Below are 14,346 nucleotides of genomic sequence, written 5' to 3'. Positions count from 1 at the left end.
AGGACAAGACTAAAAAAAGCCAGTCATTAAACGTCTCACCTGCTCAAAGGGAGGCTCCTGTGGGTCGTCTGCTGTCCACAGGAGAGTCAACTCAGATTTCTTCCCGACCTTGCGATGGTGGAATGAGGCCAAACCGGTGACAGACTGATGGTCACAGAAAATAATAAAAATGCTTTGATGAAATAAATCAAGCTTCAGGCTTGTACACTGTTCTTCTGCCCTTTTTATCAAACGCCCGGTGTATCAGGCAGCCAACGTCCAGCTTAGCTGTCACGTCACTGGTAGATAAGAAGTGCCACAAGATCTGCTACATTCATCAACAGTTGTGAGGTCACAGATAATTCAATTGTTTGAGTGCAATGCTTGGGTTTGAAATTGGCCAGAGTAGCTGCTCTGAGCAGGTGGCAGTCCATTGCTTTGCAATGTATGCCCTCGTTGGAAGATGAAAAATGCCGCCGGCTAATCGGCTTTTGGATAAAAAGCACATGAATGTAATAGCTGAAACATTTGGATAGAAAGTATATGGCGGAAAACCTTGCAGTAGATGCGTTTCTGCACTCCGTAGCGCAGAACCAGCACGTCGAAGGACTGATCCAAAACGGCCATCACCATAGCCTCAGAATCCAGGGGGCCACAGTCCTATTGAACAAAGCTTTAAAATTGACATCGACACTTCAAAGCAATAACAAACAATTGTCTCCAAAATATAGTCTTAAAATTAGATACCACGGGACAATAATTAATGATGTGTCGAATCATTTGGAGCCAAAGACGGGAATAAAAACACTTCATTTCAATACACACTCTCAGTTGGATTGCAGGAAACTCCAACCACAAGAAGAACCGTTGCGCATTAGTACCCCTCGAAAACCTGAGCCCCATTGTCTTTGTAAGCGCCCAATCTTCACAAAAGTCTACCTCAAGTCACCTGCATTGACTTGAGGTTGCACCGACCTTGACGAAAACTCCAAAGAAGAGCTCAGAGCTCAACTCTTGCACTCTTTTGGATGCCGTCTTCTTCTCATTGCAGTGTGAAGCCTGTTTGTGGACTTCTTCTGTGGAGACTGCTAACTTGGGACCACAGTCTGAATGAAAACATACAAAGCAGAAATTGTCAAAATGTTAAAAAAGTGGCGGTTTTCATGAAACGTACACATGCATTGTGTTGAAAGCATATACTGAGTGAAGATGCCAGCAGTCTGTGCACGAGGATGTCAGCGTAGCGCCTGATGGGTGAGGTAAAGTGAGTGTAAAGAGGAACATTCAAGGCGTAATGCTTAAAAAGCTTTTCCTCTTGGAGCATCCCCGAACAGAAGTATAACGCCATCTAGAGAGCACAATAGTCCAGAGGAAAAAAAAGATGATGCAATGATTATGATCATTATTTATTCATAAATACAGTACACGCTGTGCAGGTACATAACACAGCAAGGAGCATGTTTTTCTGACAATACAGCATATGAAAAAAGGTATTTAATTTTTTACCCCCACTTGACCAAACAGCAAACGCAGAGTGAGACAATCGAGCTCACCTGCATAGGTCTGGAGCACATGTGGGTGAGAACTTCTTTCCGGGCAATGGAATATTCATCATTACCAAGAAAGGAAAGTAGGCTCTTCTACAAAGTTGGAAAAACACAGAAGTGAAAAGATTTTGGGTGATCTCATTTGAACTTCAGCAGTTCATCGTGTACGAACGATAACCATGAAATCTGATTTGCTTGTATGAAAACCAACGTTCAACGCGCCAGCGGAAGAAAGGTCGATGTCGATGCCGAGCTGGTCGCACAGCTCTTGGAGCTCATCCACCATCTTAGCTTTGGGTGGAGGGTGGCGTCGGAGCAATGCTAGCTCAGGGAAGCATTTGTAAATATGGTGGGCTGTGGCAATGTTAGCCAGCAGCATGAACTCTTCAACCAACCTAAAAAAAAATTAAAAAAAAGAGGGGATAAAACATATACTGTCTTGAAGTATAACAATGCAACCAAAATTCAGCAATACAAAAATGACCGTTTGAGATTCAGCGATAGTGTACCGTAGAATACTCACTTGTTACTATCTCTGTACTGGTAAATGTAGCAGCCTTGGGGCATCATGGTCTCTTTATCCAACGAGAAAGAGAGTTTCAGCTGAAACAAGAACAAAAACAAAAATGGGAGTGATGAAGTTTATATGAGAGAAACAAGCAGTCCGAGCACAAAATTTCATGTCAGTATCATCACCACCAGTAAGTCGTTCATATTAAAAAGAACAACATGCGGCGGGTGAAGAAACCTGGTCCAGTCGGAGAGCTCCTCCGGAGAAACGCTGAGCTCTGAGGTTCTTGGCAATAGAATGCAGGTTGATCACAGCTTGGTGGATCATGTCAATGCGGTGCTCGGGGTCCACCGGGGGCAGTTCTTCAGCAGCAAACGTCTTCTCGGGGGCCTCGATCATACTCTGAGCATGATCATAACTCAACTTGACGCACGAGCGGATCACGGAACGGCCAAACCACTCGCTGAGAATCTGTCCGCAGGAAGAGGAATGAGAAATACAAAAGCGATTTCCAAGACTGCGGGCAAACAAAATGCATTTTGAATTTTCATTTGACTAACTGACCATATGATTCACTGGACCTCATCAGCACAAAAAAAATAAATTAAATGAATAAACCCATGAACGTACCTTTCCTTCAGGTGTGATTTTCCAAATGACGGAGAAGGTAAGCCTGTCAGCCAGTGGATTCAAGCTACATAGCTCCTCACAAAGCAGTCGTGGCAACATCGGGATGACCTGGATGCCGACAAAAGATCTCGGTGAAAAGCAACAGGTGCACCATAACACAAGTCAAAGACCCGTTCTCATTTTTTTTCAGCCATCAAAGACAGTATGGAAATCATCCAGCTCATTTCAATGATTAAAACTTGAGGTGACTCACTTTCTGGACAAGGTACACACTTGTGGCTCGCCGGCTAGCAATTTTATCCAACGCGTTGCCCTCCTCCACAAAATAACTGACATCAGCAATGTGGACCCCCACCTCAAAGTTCCCTGTGTCAAACACAAATATACCTTGAGAGCAAGCTACTGAACAAGTATGACTTCAAAGTGGAACATACCATCTGGAAGCGGTTTACAGGACAAGGCATCGTCCAGATCTCTGGCGGTCGCTGGGTCAATTGTGAAGATGCACTCCTTCCTAAACACGAGCGCACGACTCTTCTTAGTGCGCGAACGAAATGTTCCAACTCAATACACCATTGGAGTGACTGACAGTCAATCGCAGGGCTCGCAATCATGCCTATTCACTTTGCATGATGCGGCAAAACTCTACTTTTGGCTAAAATAAGGCTCCTCAACTCACGTCAACATATTTCTTTTAATATTAACTATGATTATAGCTTTGCTACTATGTTACCAGAGTGTAGCGAATACGGGCGTTCAAACAAATTCGGGGATTAGCAAGTCCCACCTTAAGTCTTTTCTCTTGGCCATCTCTTCAGGCGGGATGTTCCAAGGCACATTCTTGGGCAAGCATTCGAGCACGTTATCTGAGAAGTCTGAAAAATCTACATCATACTCGGTCAGAATGCCCTCCGTTTCTGGCTCAATTTCCCCAGCCTGGCCCAACGTCTTTGCCAGTCGACTGACGGGACACAGAGCAAAGGGAGAGTCAGGAACATGAGAATCCAAGCGCAGTCCGCACAGCGCGATATTCACCCGTCTGCAAAGTTGCTGTCAGCAGGACAGTTGGTGATGCGGCAGATGAAAAGTGTGTTGGCGTAATCATCGGGGCGGGAAATAAAATCGTCTGGACAATCAGACAGCGGGACATTAATCCTTGGCACGCGGTGGTCCACGGGGGAGAACATGGCAAAAGGTTTGTCAGGTAGAAATTTCAGGGAGCCTGTCACAGCCCTCGAGTGCTTCTTCTCAACAATGTACACCACCTGGTACATTCGTGATGAGAAAGGTGTCAGAAGGAATTGCGAGTTGATATCGGCTTCCGCAAAATCACAATGTACGGGGAAAAAAACTCACTTTTGCAGTCATTTGAAGTACGTCACTATTGGACTGTGATGTTGAGGTGTTTTCCAGATGGTCTGCAAACAAAAAGAAACAGCTGTTTTAATTCATTCAAGTCTTGGATTCAAACTAAATCCCATCAATCCTTTGCATCGTCACAGTTGGTCATGCCTTTTCGCTTTTTTTTGGTGCTGTTCCTGAAATGTTCTGACCTTTGCTTGCAAACTGACGCTGATCTTCCACAGACGTATGCTGTGCTTGCGCAATGTTCTTTTGGATCAGGTTTCCCTTCTGGGCTTCTGCCTCGCCGACTCCCTCGCAGTCAGTGTCCGATCTCACAACCTGCAAGGAAAAACATTTAGATGGGTTGAATTTATGACAATAATGCCACTTCAACCTTTGAAAATGACCGTGGTGGTTTATACTGTCGTGTGGGGATTGAAATCATGACATGGATCAATAAGGAAGTACTGTGTAGAATACCTTCCATTGTTCCCGCGGTAAGAGCTGCACCACCACTATGTCACCATTTAATGCCCTGTTACGAGCAATTATGCCATCCAAAAATATATCTCGTGTGTCATCCTGTAAGTAAAAAGAAGTAACATAAAGGTTTCTTTGTACATTTCAACTAGACTGATACTGGTAAAAAAGTTAGGAGTATGACCCCATCCCCCTCCCAAAAAAAATCTCATCAAGTTATTTTTAACTATTGCCAAGATTCACTTACAGGAGATGGGATGAAAGCATCATGGTACTTCTTGGGGTTTATTCGTAACTGTCCCTGAAGAAAAAAAAAACATTTTACAATAATCGGGCAGTAAATGCTTCATGCTTCACAAAACGACTCCTTTTAGAGCACTAGCAGAACGGTGGAGTAAATTAGACAAATACACAACATGGGGTCAAATGATTTTGTGCAAATTCACAAGAACACCTCGAAAAATGTGATCTCAATCAACACCGATGTGTTTTTTTCACGACACATATTCATGTATAAAACCATTTTAGTTTAATCCCTGCTCACAAATGTTGTCACAATCTTTGGAGACCACCCTCGTAACCATAAGTGTACCTGAATAAGTTCTCCTCTTTTAAGGCCACGAGAAACATCTTCAGAGGTCATATAGGGCTCAAACACTTGTTTCCTTGAGCCTCTACCCCCATTGTTCTTATTCTTGTCTGTAGATAGAATAATTCAAATCTCAATACAAATCAATGAGTTATAATCTCACACATGCATTCATTGCCACGAACAGATTTCATTTCTAACGTACCTGTGGGTTTTTGTAGTTTCTTTAAATCATGAGGTGACCTGAAATTGTGACTGTCACCTGAACATTTAGTAATTAGAGCTATTGGCTTCCCCTCTTGCAGCTTGGGCAGATTATTGTTCTTTGTCTTTTTCGCGTCCTCCTGTTCCAGTTGGTTTAAATTGGCTTTATCTTGGGTGTTTTCAACACAATGACTAATGTCCTTCGAGACGTTTTCCTTGCTTGCGTCTTTATTTTTCTTCCGCTGACGCTGTTGCTTCCTGGAGTCATTTGGGACGAAAGAACTTAGCTCCTCTCCCGACTCAATGTCCCCATCTTGGCTCGTGGCAGTATCCCTTCTCTGTGCCTTCCTGTTCTTTTCAGACACACCTGGCTTATTCTCACTGTCTTGCTGTGCATTTTGAATGCTTAGTTTTACCATGTACAATGACAAGGAGCTCTCGTCTCCTTTGTCTTTTAAGGAAGAAGGGGAAAAGTCACTGGAATCGGAGAGATGATTTGATACGAGGTCCCTTTTTCCTTGAGGTATGCTCATCTTGTCACTCTGGGCTTGAAGTAGGGTGTGCGGTCCATTATCTTCCCGAAGGAGGGACGACTCCTTGGCATATTGCTCCAGAAACTTCGTGAAGGTGCTGCTGCGGTGCTGGCTCAGAAGTCGAGCATAGGCATCTTTGCGACCGGGAGCTTTAAACTCACTTTGACCGCCTTTCGCCTCACGTCTTGGGTTGGTCCTCTTTGGAGGCCGAGAAGAATCCATTGTGCGTTAAAAAGACCCTCTGAGGATAAGTGGGAAAGCGATGCGACAAACAAACGATGAGTCACTACACAGCAGTTCTTCTCGCGTCGCATTTGTTGAGTTAGCGGCACATTAAAAAAACTGCACTAAACTGAGGTTATAAGGGGAAACCAAGCGCAATTATCCTCTTTCACACAAGCTTGGGGTTTACTGTGCCAGTAAACTGACGGTGGATTCTAGTCATAGTTAACATTCTAATGCTAACTGTAGCCGCTAACATTGGGTGCTAGCGTTGTTTTTGGGACAGCGAGCACCGATTTTAACGCACAAGAAGATTTATCGGTGCTACACAGACTTAATCATGAACTTTATTAAGAGCTGAGCAAAAAATGTAACTAATAACTTAATGCCGATCTTAAATCGATTACGTACCAGTTATGGACACAAATTCTTAGCTTGACTTCTCAGTCACTTCCGGTGTTGTAAGGAAAAAACAAAACAAAACAAAACACTTGCCTTCAACACACATTTCTGCCATAGGGAAACATTGAATGATGTTTCCTTTTTTTCACAAATAGTCCCAACGTGAATCAAAGTGTAATATATTTAATTGTGTGTGTATACACATTCAATGTTATTCTTGCTTTATTTTAAAATGTCAAAGAACCACTGGATGAGATAACGAAAGGGCGCGCTTGTTTTTTTTTTTCGGGAAAAACACTCCAGAGGGCAGCAAAGATTAAATTAACAACAGCATATATACTTGGTGAGCGATGAGCAAATTGGTGATGGGAAATGAAATATTTCGTATATTTTGATTTTACATTTTGCCTCGCTGATTGTCTTTCAATCTCATAGTCAAAGAACAGATTCTTAAGCAAGACCAGGACTAAATTTGCGATGAACTGTGTATTGCTGCCAAATTTTCCTTCATAATTGGTTGTTTGCATATTTTGTCACATAAAACATCACGTTTTGAATCTAATCCATCCATTCATTTGCTGGAGCCCTTACCGTCTGTCTTTGGGCAGAAGGCAAACTATGCCCTGGACTGGTTGTCAGTTGATTGTTACAGACAGAGACACACACACTGGGAATTGAACCTAGTCTATCTGCACATAAAGCGGGCGATTCACCATCAGCGACTGCATTTACATATATTGTCTGTGAGGAATTTTGTTGAAAGCATTGGCAATGAATCTGTTCTTACTGTGAAGCATTTGTTATTAACAATACAGAAGACCTTTAGATGGAGTGATGTTGGACTAAATTCAGAAACTCTAGACACAGTACTGTATACATAATTCCCAACATAATCCTATGAAAATGTGGCTGATTCATAAAAGACAGGATGTCATGCTTGTGAGTCATGACTGGTAACGTTACATAGACAAACATGGCCTCAAAACGCATGCCGAAACAAAAGTGGCACATTTTTCATTCAATGCCACAATCATGAAGCAAAGCCATTTTTAATGCAGCATGCTTGTAAAATTTTTCTGGTTGCCAAACTCGTTTTTTTTCTCCATAAACCCCAAATAAACCTCAAAGTGAGCAGAGCATGTGTATAAAAGAGGGCTAGTGCAGTCTCTACCATGGTTGTGGTTGCACAAACCCAAGTTGTAAAGCATGCAGATGAAGAAGCAAATGACTATGAAATATTCATCGGGTTAGGAAAGGGAGTGCAGCTGGTAAAAGGGGATGAAATAGATGGGTCAGGAGCACTCATATCACACAGAGTGTCATTTTTCTCTCCCTTATGCATCAGCTCGATACACAACCGGCTCTCTGCTTTCGCTTGCACGTACTCACCATCTTTACCTTCGTCTAATGTCATCATAAACGTGAGATAGTGTAATTGCCAGCGCTGTTGGGCCAAACAGGATGCCGTGTTCATTATCGGTTGGAGTGGGCATCATGTCAAGAGGGCTCTGAAATGCACTTCTACTGCTATGGCAACGGCCTCTGAGTCACCCCAGACATTACACCGCCTATCTTCAGTCGTGACCAAGTGCCAGAGAAGACCAGACATGTTTACACAACACTGCAAAGCCATGCTCCCATGGTGTGCTCATCAAAAGAACTCGGCAAAGAAAAATCACACTAGCACTTGACAGAAATAGAATATGAAAATATTTGATTGATCCATATATGCGACGTTTGGAGGGAATACATCTTAAAAAAGTACAATGCACCGCACTAATTATTAATGCTTGGTTTAAATTCCAAAAAGGTAGCAGGGTTGGCACATCTTGTTTCACACTTCTGAGTCTCATTGACCTCTGTTCTGAGCATCACTTTTAATGTTCTCCCCATGTTTGCCTGGGTTTTCTTCAGGCACTTTCCCTTCACTCCAAATTGATGCATCGTAAGTCTTGGAATTGTCCATAGGTGCAATTCATTCATCTTCCGAGCCACTTGATCCTCACTAGGGTCGCGGGGGGTGCTGGAGCCTATCCTGTCTTTGGGCAGTAGGCGGGGGACACCCTGAATTGGTTGTCAGCCAATCACAGGGCACACAGAGACGAACAACCATCCACGCTCACACCTAGGGACAATTTAGACTAGAGTGTTCAATCAGCCTGCCATGCATGTTTTTTTTGGAATGTGGGAGGAAACTGGAGCACCCTGAGAAAACCCACGCAGGCCAGGGGAGAACATGCAAACTCCACACAGGGAGGCCGGAGCTGGAATCGAACCCGTTATCTCTGCACTGTGAAGCCGACGTGTTAACCACTGGAATACCGGGCCGCCATAGGTGCAATTGTGAGTGTGAATTATGACACTCATGACTCTATGGAAGAGCAGTATATCATATGGACGGATGGAATACATCTATTTTAAGTGATCCCTGAAAGCCGGCTCGGGAATAAGAAAGGAACGATGCTGATCATTTTATTGTATTTTTATTCATTGGTTGATTTTACTGTTTTAATACCAAAGCCCTTGTATGTATGCTTTGAGCAGTGTTATATAAATACAATTATTATAAGTCTTGATGAATGATGAATTGTGAGTGTGCCCCCCTCAACACCTTAGACGAGGATTTGATCGAGACGGACCGCACCATAGATAGAACAAGTAAACATTGTGAGATGGACGCGGCGTGTATTTCAGCATAACATCAGCTGTTATGATGCCAGTTTGAGTAAATCGAGTCAATCGTACAGTATCCCACCTTCAGTTTTCTTCCCACGGGCTCTACTTTCAGAACCGGACAGCTCCAATCCGTTCCCACGCCCCGCCCACCTCCGGAAGACTGGCAGGGAGAAAAGACCACACGCAGTCGTGGGTTGAGGCGATTCAGTACCTCAGGTCTGTTGGTATTTTTTTTCTTTGTAGAGAGAGGAACTTCAAGAACAATTTGCTCCTCGCCTCTTTTCATCAATCATACGGAGTGGCCGCTTCCACTTCGAAGAGGAGTCACGTTGATTTGTACCGTTACTTGTCTTGCACGCGAGGCTTGGGTAGGGGGGGAGCTTTGGGGGGATCCTGCGTGCAATGAAAAGTAGGGAATTACTGTCGGCTGTGCCTTCATTGTGCAGGACACATCCTTTTGTCAGTGCTCGTTAAATCGGCGAGGCTACTGGTTATGCTCGCAGCACTTTCCCAAGCGCTTTCTTCTCGGTGTCCCTGAAGAAGAAGACGAAAAAGAAGAATGGCTCTCCTGGTCGTGCTTCTGCAAACGGGGCTCGTTTTGGGCTCCAACTACGGCTACGTGGAGTGGTCGGAAAACGACCGTGACGAGAACCCTTCGGTGTTCAGCACGCAAGGAATCAACAGGGAGCCGCCCCACCACCACCACCACCATCCGACCTATTCTCACTCGCCGCCGGCTACGGAGCGCACGGTGGTGGCGCACAAAATCGAGGAGGACCTGCCGAGGGTGGTGACCGCTTTCCTCCACAGCGGCGACTCCTCCGCGCTGAGACAGGTCAACTGCTCACGGAGGTACGAGCTGAGCAGCCTACGAGGCGGCCTGCGTGTCGCCACCCACTACTCGCTTCACGGCATCCTGGATACCATGACGCACGCCACCAACTTTTTGAACATGATCCTGCAGGCCAACAGGTCCCGAGAGGACACCTTACAGCGGGACCTTCACTGGTATCAGGCGCTGGTTCGGAGCATGCTCGAAGGGGATCCCAAAATCCACAGAGCCGTGGTAAGCTTCCACGGGGACGTCTTTCTGCAGGCGACCCGCAACCAGAAGGAGGTGGTGTTGCAGGATCGGCTGCTGAAGAGCAGGAGCGCCGAGTCCGAGTGGTTGAACGAATTTAGGGACGGAAGGAGAGCATATACGCTTAGAAAGGCATCGGAACACAAGAGTGGAGTTTACCTTCTGGACAAGAATCAGATCAAGTGGTCTGCGCCTTACCTGGAATGTGAACACGGGGCTTTTGTGCCCTATTGGCTTCTCACTTTGTCAGCTGGCTTCTATGGACTCAAGAGAGACTCCGCACTAGAGTTCAGGTGAGAGAAATGTATTGTGTGATCATGCGACGTCGAGCTCGGTAAAGACAACCAACTTCAAAATGTTGAAGTGTGGCCGGAAAACAAGGCAGAGGAGAAACTGAAGGAACAGTTTTTTTTTTGTCTGGTTTGTGTACAAACGACAGCACAAATTTCCCAACATTAATGAAAAATAAATAAAGGACACTTCATGGAAACAAAAAAAGAGCCTCTTTTCACCACAAAATATTTTATATCAAGATATTATGCAGATATATATCCCTCCATTATCTGAACTGCTTTATCCTCACAAAGGTCACAGGTGTGCTGGGGCTCATCCCAGATGAATTTGGGCTGGAGGCAGGGTACAACCGTGAACTGGTTGTTAGTCAATTGCTGGGCACACCGAGATAAACGCCGACCATTCAGATTCCCCGTCATGACTAAGGACAATTTAGGGTGATTAATTAACCAAGCGCGGCCCGGTAGTCCAGTGGTTAGCACGTCGGCTTCACAGTGCAGAGGTACCGGGTTCGATTCCAGCTCCGGCCTCCCTGTGTGGAGTTTGCATGTTCTCCCCGGGCCTGCGTGGGTTTTCTCCGGGTGCTCTGGTTTCCTCCCACATTCCAAAAACATGCGTGGCAGGCTGATTGAACACTCTAAATTGTCCCTAGGTGTGAGTGTGAGTGCGAATGGTTGTTCGTTTTCTGTGTGCCCTGCGATTGGCTGGCAACCGATTCAGGGTGTCCCCCGCCTACTGCCCAGAGACGGCTGGGATAGGCTCCAGCACCCCCCGTGACCCTAGTGAGGATCAAGCGGCTCGGAAGATGAATGAATGAATAATTAACCTAGCTTGTTACACCCTGTTAGGGTTTGGATGTGACCCCAATAGCATGACAACAGGCAGGTATCGTTGAAGCCAACACTTGGCGTAGTTTATTGAAGAGTCTTCGCAATAGTCACTCAGGGGGAAGCACAAGGAACAAGAAGCTGCAGGAAATGGCAACAACAGCGTCCACTGGCGTGGTGACAGTACAAACTTGCGCTTACGAATGGTCTGTGAGTCAATTTGTACCAGTCCAAACGAGCAGATAGGCAACAGGTGGGTGATGCGCTGACGAGTCTCAGGTGTGAGGTGCAGAGCACCCTGGCTGAGGAGGCTGCCTGGCTGGCCCCTCCCTAACACACCCTCTGTCACTGAGAAGTTATTGTTTGATATATCATCCACAGGCATGGCTTCATGAATTCAAATACACCCATATCTTGAACCATTGCTCAATAGACTCATAGTACAAACACCATCAACTCAAACGCAAGCTTAATTTACTAGCTAGTGCCATTTTATTTTCCATTGTGCTACTTACAGGATCCTGTAATCTTCTATCTCATGTATCAACTTTACATTTGGCGCAAGCTAGCAAGCAGGTTTCAGGAATGGTGGAGGAAGCCCGAGTAGATAAACTAGCAAACTCCACCCTGAAAGGTCAGAGCGGAGATCCATTCCACGCTGTGCCGCTTGGTAAAATCACAATTCCAAAAAGTCGCTTAAGGCAAAAGTGATTGATTGTCGCATAGTAACGGTGTGGGCTTTGAGTTTACAATTTTGTAGTATCATATGGGTGCCTTAAAAATGATCGCAATAGACCACTTTGAACCAATTAAAATGATGCTCCGAATTGAAAATCTGGTGTGGAGAAAATATTGCAGCTCAAATATTGCCTCAAGTCAGGTTGCAAGGAGAAATGTGATTTTTTTTTTTCTCACCATGGACGTGTGTGTTGGAAATGTTTCGCTGCTTCTCAGTGCTGCGATGATGTTTCTATAAATAGAACGTCTGGACAGAAAAGCTTAAGCCTTTCTTCCTGTGAAATCTCCCTATTTTTTTTTTGACTGTCTGCACAGGCCGTTTTTAATTGAAAAAATTCACAAAACATGACAGCCTGACAGTGAGAGATGCCGAGGCAGCTGACACATCTCCCTGCTTTCTGTCTCGGTCAAGCTTTGACCATCTCACGCATACGCTGACTGGTTCCGTCCTCTCATTCTGCCTGGTTGTGTACCACGGAGGAGAGGTGATGGTGAAATCCTCTCTCCGTGGTCGTTTGTTCCACTTCCCTGCAGGCAGATGGAGGCAGCGGGTGTCAGGCTCATCTACAGAAGCGCAAAAGAGAAAAGCAGAATGGCACATTTCAAACCGTGACAAGAGGGAGTTCGTTTGAACACGAAGACAGAACGTTGGGGCTCCAGTGCGATGGTTAAGACTGAGCTTTCATAGTTTTCGCTTCAAGACAGTGTTGACTGGTGTATTTATTTTGCCTGACAGCTATTCCGACACCTATTTTCGATATGATTCACAAGAAATGTTTTAAAAGTCTTGGTTGTAGTACTTTTTCAATTACCGGTACTGCAGTGAGACCGAATATGTTTAAGCTAGGTGTCGCTATTTTTTGTTAGCGCTGTTGTTTATTCAACAGAATTTCAAGGACATCGCAAAATCATGTGTCTGTACTGTACCATATGAAAGATTTGTGTTCTATCTCTATTGTTCTTTGATGGCTTTCTGAGCACAATATGACATATCTTTCCTCGCGGACATCATGATACTTGGAGCTGTCGCCATTATTCTCGGACCCTTTATCTCTTCCTAACCTTTGTTTTGTTTTTCCTCCGTGCCAGGGGTGTTGTTCGTTTGGACGTGAACTTGCAGGATGTGGATATTGACCAGTGCTCCGACAGTGGCTGGTTTGCCGGGACACATCGCTGCAATCTTACCAGTATGGAGGTAAGTGCTGCTTGAATGACCTTTGGCCTAATTCATCCACTTTGTCCCCGATGGAGAAAAGTGTGGCTCCAAAAGTTCTCCGGGTGGTATCGTAACCAATGACACGCATTCCCAATTATGAAGCCCATGCTCCTGGACAACAGCAACTATCTTCTTTTATCTGAATTCAAATGCCATCGGTGGTGGGGGAACACAGTCATGAAGGGACAGCGATGACCCATGTTCTGTCTGTATGTGTCAGTGTGCGATGGCTCTTGCGCATTGGCTTCCACCTTCATGTGGGTGCCGATGAGTTTCACGCGATGTATTGTGGGAAACCTCCTTGACCCCAGCGAGGGGGGTGGGGGGGGGGTGGGGTTCTGTAGCTGTTCATGTGTGCATGGCATGTCGCTGCATAATAGATGCAGTGTAATGGATTGCATCAAGGTGGTTTGAATAATTGACACTGCTCTTTGTCTGTGTGCCTGCCCTCACCCCCCACCAAAATTTAGTCCCCCCCGCCCCCGTGTGGTGGTCGAAGGAAAGGACGTGTGCAAGCGCGAGAACTTCCAACTGCAGTAAAGAGAGTCAGGGTTGCCTCAACACATAGTTTAGGGTCTGGAGCAGGTCTTTTTCATGGCCCTTCTCCACCGCGCTTGTGCTAGGCCTAGTGCTAGTTCCTGTTCAGGGCCGGTGCTCAGGTTCGCACCAGTTCTTTCTTTTTCCACCATTGAAATTGGCGCTTGAAACTGGTGCTTAAGATACCCCCAATTATTAGTGAATGAATAGTTAGTATTATTAATGCTATGCTAAGTTGCCTAGCAGATGCTGCTAGCAGCGCATTACGATGATGATGATGATGATGATGAAGAGCACCAAAAAGCACGTCCCCGGCCCTGGCTTACAGGTGTCACCAAACTTAATGCCCCCGTCCCCCCTTTGCTTTGAAGGGTGTGAGTGACAGTTCCTGACAGTTAGTTAGTGATGCATAGATGCGGACTGGACTAACTGTCGCGATACCGTGTTAGCACCGCATCGCTCTGTTGCTCAATAGGACACATGCTGGATCTTTCATCATTGCATTGCAGGCTACGCCGAAAAAAAGCTTTTGTTGA

At 45.3% G+C, this 14,346-nt stretch overlaps 2 protein-coding genes across 5 annotated transcripts in view; one reads left to right on the top strand and one right to left on the bottom strand.

Annotated features, from left to right (window-relative positions):
- dis3l2 (DIS3 like 3'-5' exoribonuclease 2) overlaps positions 1-14,346 on the bottom strand; it is a 129,251-nt gene that overhangs the window by 3,957 nt on the left and 110,948 nt on the right. For 2 of the 4 annotated variants that reach the window (XR_007967122.1, XM_052088095.1), the window contains exons 2-21: positions 6,451-6,478; positions 5,286-6,058; positions 5,084-5,190; positions 4,739-4,792; positions 4,492-4,593; positions 4,221-4,350; positions 4,024-4,085; positions 3,703-3,932; positions 3,455-3,628; positions 3,102-3,181; positions 2,921-3,033; positions 2,668-2,775; positions 2,275-2,508; positions 2,050-2,129; positions 1,738-1,921; positions 1,533-1,619; positions 1,180-1,327; positions 955-1,085; positions 535-639; positions 40-144 (exon numbers count right to left, since the gene is read on the bottom strand). Coding sequence is in view for 2 of the 4 variants with exons in the window: in XM_052088095.1 (XP_051944055.1) it covers positions 40-144; positions 535-639; positions 955-1,085; positions 1,180-1,327; positions 1,533-1,619; positions 1,738-1,921; positions 2,050-2,129; positions 2,275-2,508; positions 2,668-2,775; positions 2,921-3,033; positions 3,102-3,181; positions 3,455-3,628; positions 3,703-3,932; positions 4,024-4,085; positions 4,221-4,350; positions 4,492-4,593; positions 4,739-4,792; positions 5,084-5,190; positions 5,286-6,039 (2,988 nt within the window). In the remaining 2 variants the exon portion in view is untranslated. Of the gene's footprint in view, positions 1-39; positions 145-534; positions 640-920; positions 1,086-1,153; positions 1,328-1,532; positions 1,620-1,737; positions 1,922-2,049; positions 2,130-2,274; positions 2,509-2,667; positions 2,776-2,920; positions 3,034-3,101; positions 3,182-3,454; positions 3,629-3,702; positions 3,933-4,023; positions 4,086-4,220; positions 4,351-4,491; positions 4,594-4,738; positions 4,793-5,083; positions 5,191-5,285; positions 6,059-6,450; positions 6,479-14,346 lie in introns of those variants that run through there. The other 2 variants (XR_007967123.1, XM_052088096.1) reach the window with 2 other exon arrangements.
- LOC127616485 (probable G-protein coupled receptor 158) overlaps positions 9,038-14,346 on the top strand; it is a 28,073-nt gene continuing 22,764 nt past the window's right edge. The window contains exons 1-2 of the mRNA XM_052088094.1: positions 9,038-10,491; positions 13,147-13,252. Coding sequence (XP_051944054.1) covers positions 9,677-10,491; positions 13,147-13,252 — 921 coding nt within the window. The 5' untranslated portion in view covers positions 9,038-9,676. The remainder of the gene's footprint in view (positions 10,492-13,146; positions 13,253-14,346) is intronic.

Source organism: Hippocampus zosterae, chromosome 15 (genome assembly GCF_025434085.1).
Source record: "Hippocampus zosterae strain Florida chromosome 15, ASM2543408v3, whole genome shotgun sequence".
NCBI classification, from domain to species: Eukaryota; Metazoa; Chordata; class Actinopteri; order Syngnathiformes; family Syngnathidae; genus Hippocampus; species Hippocampus zosterae.
The sequence above is the reverse complement of the archived record's forward strand: the minus strand, read 5'-3'. Positions and strand labels throughout refer to the sequence as shown.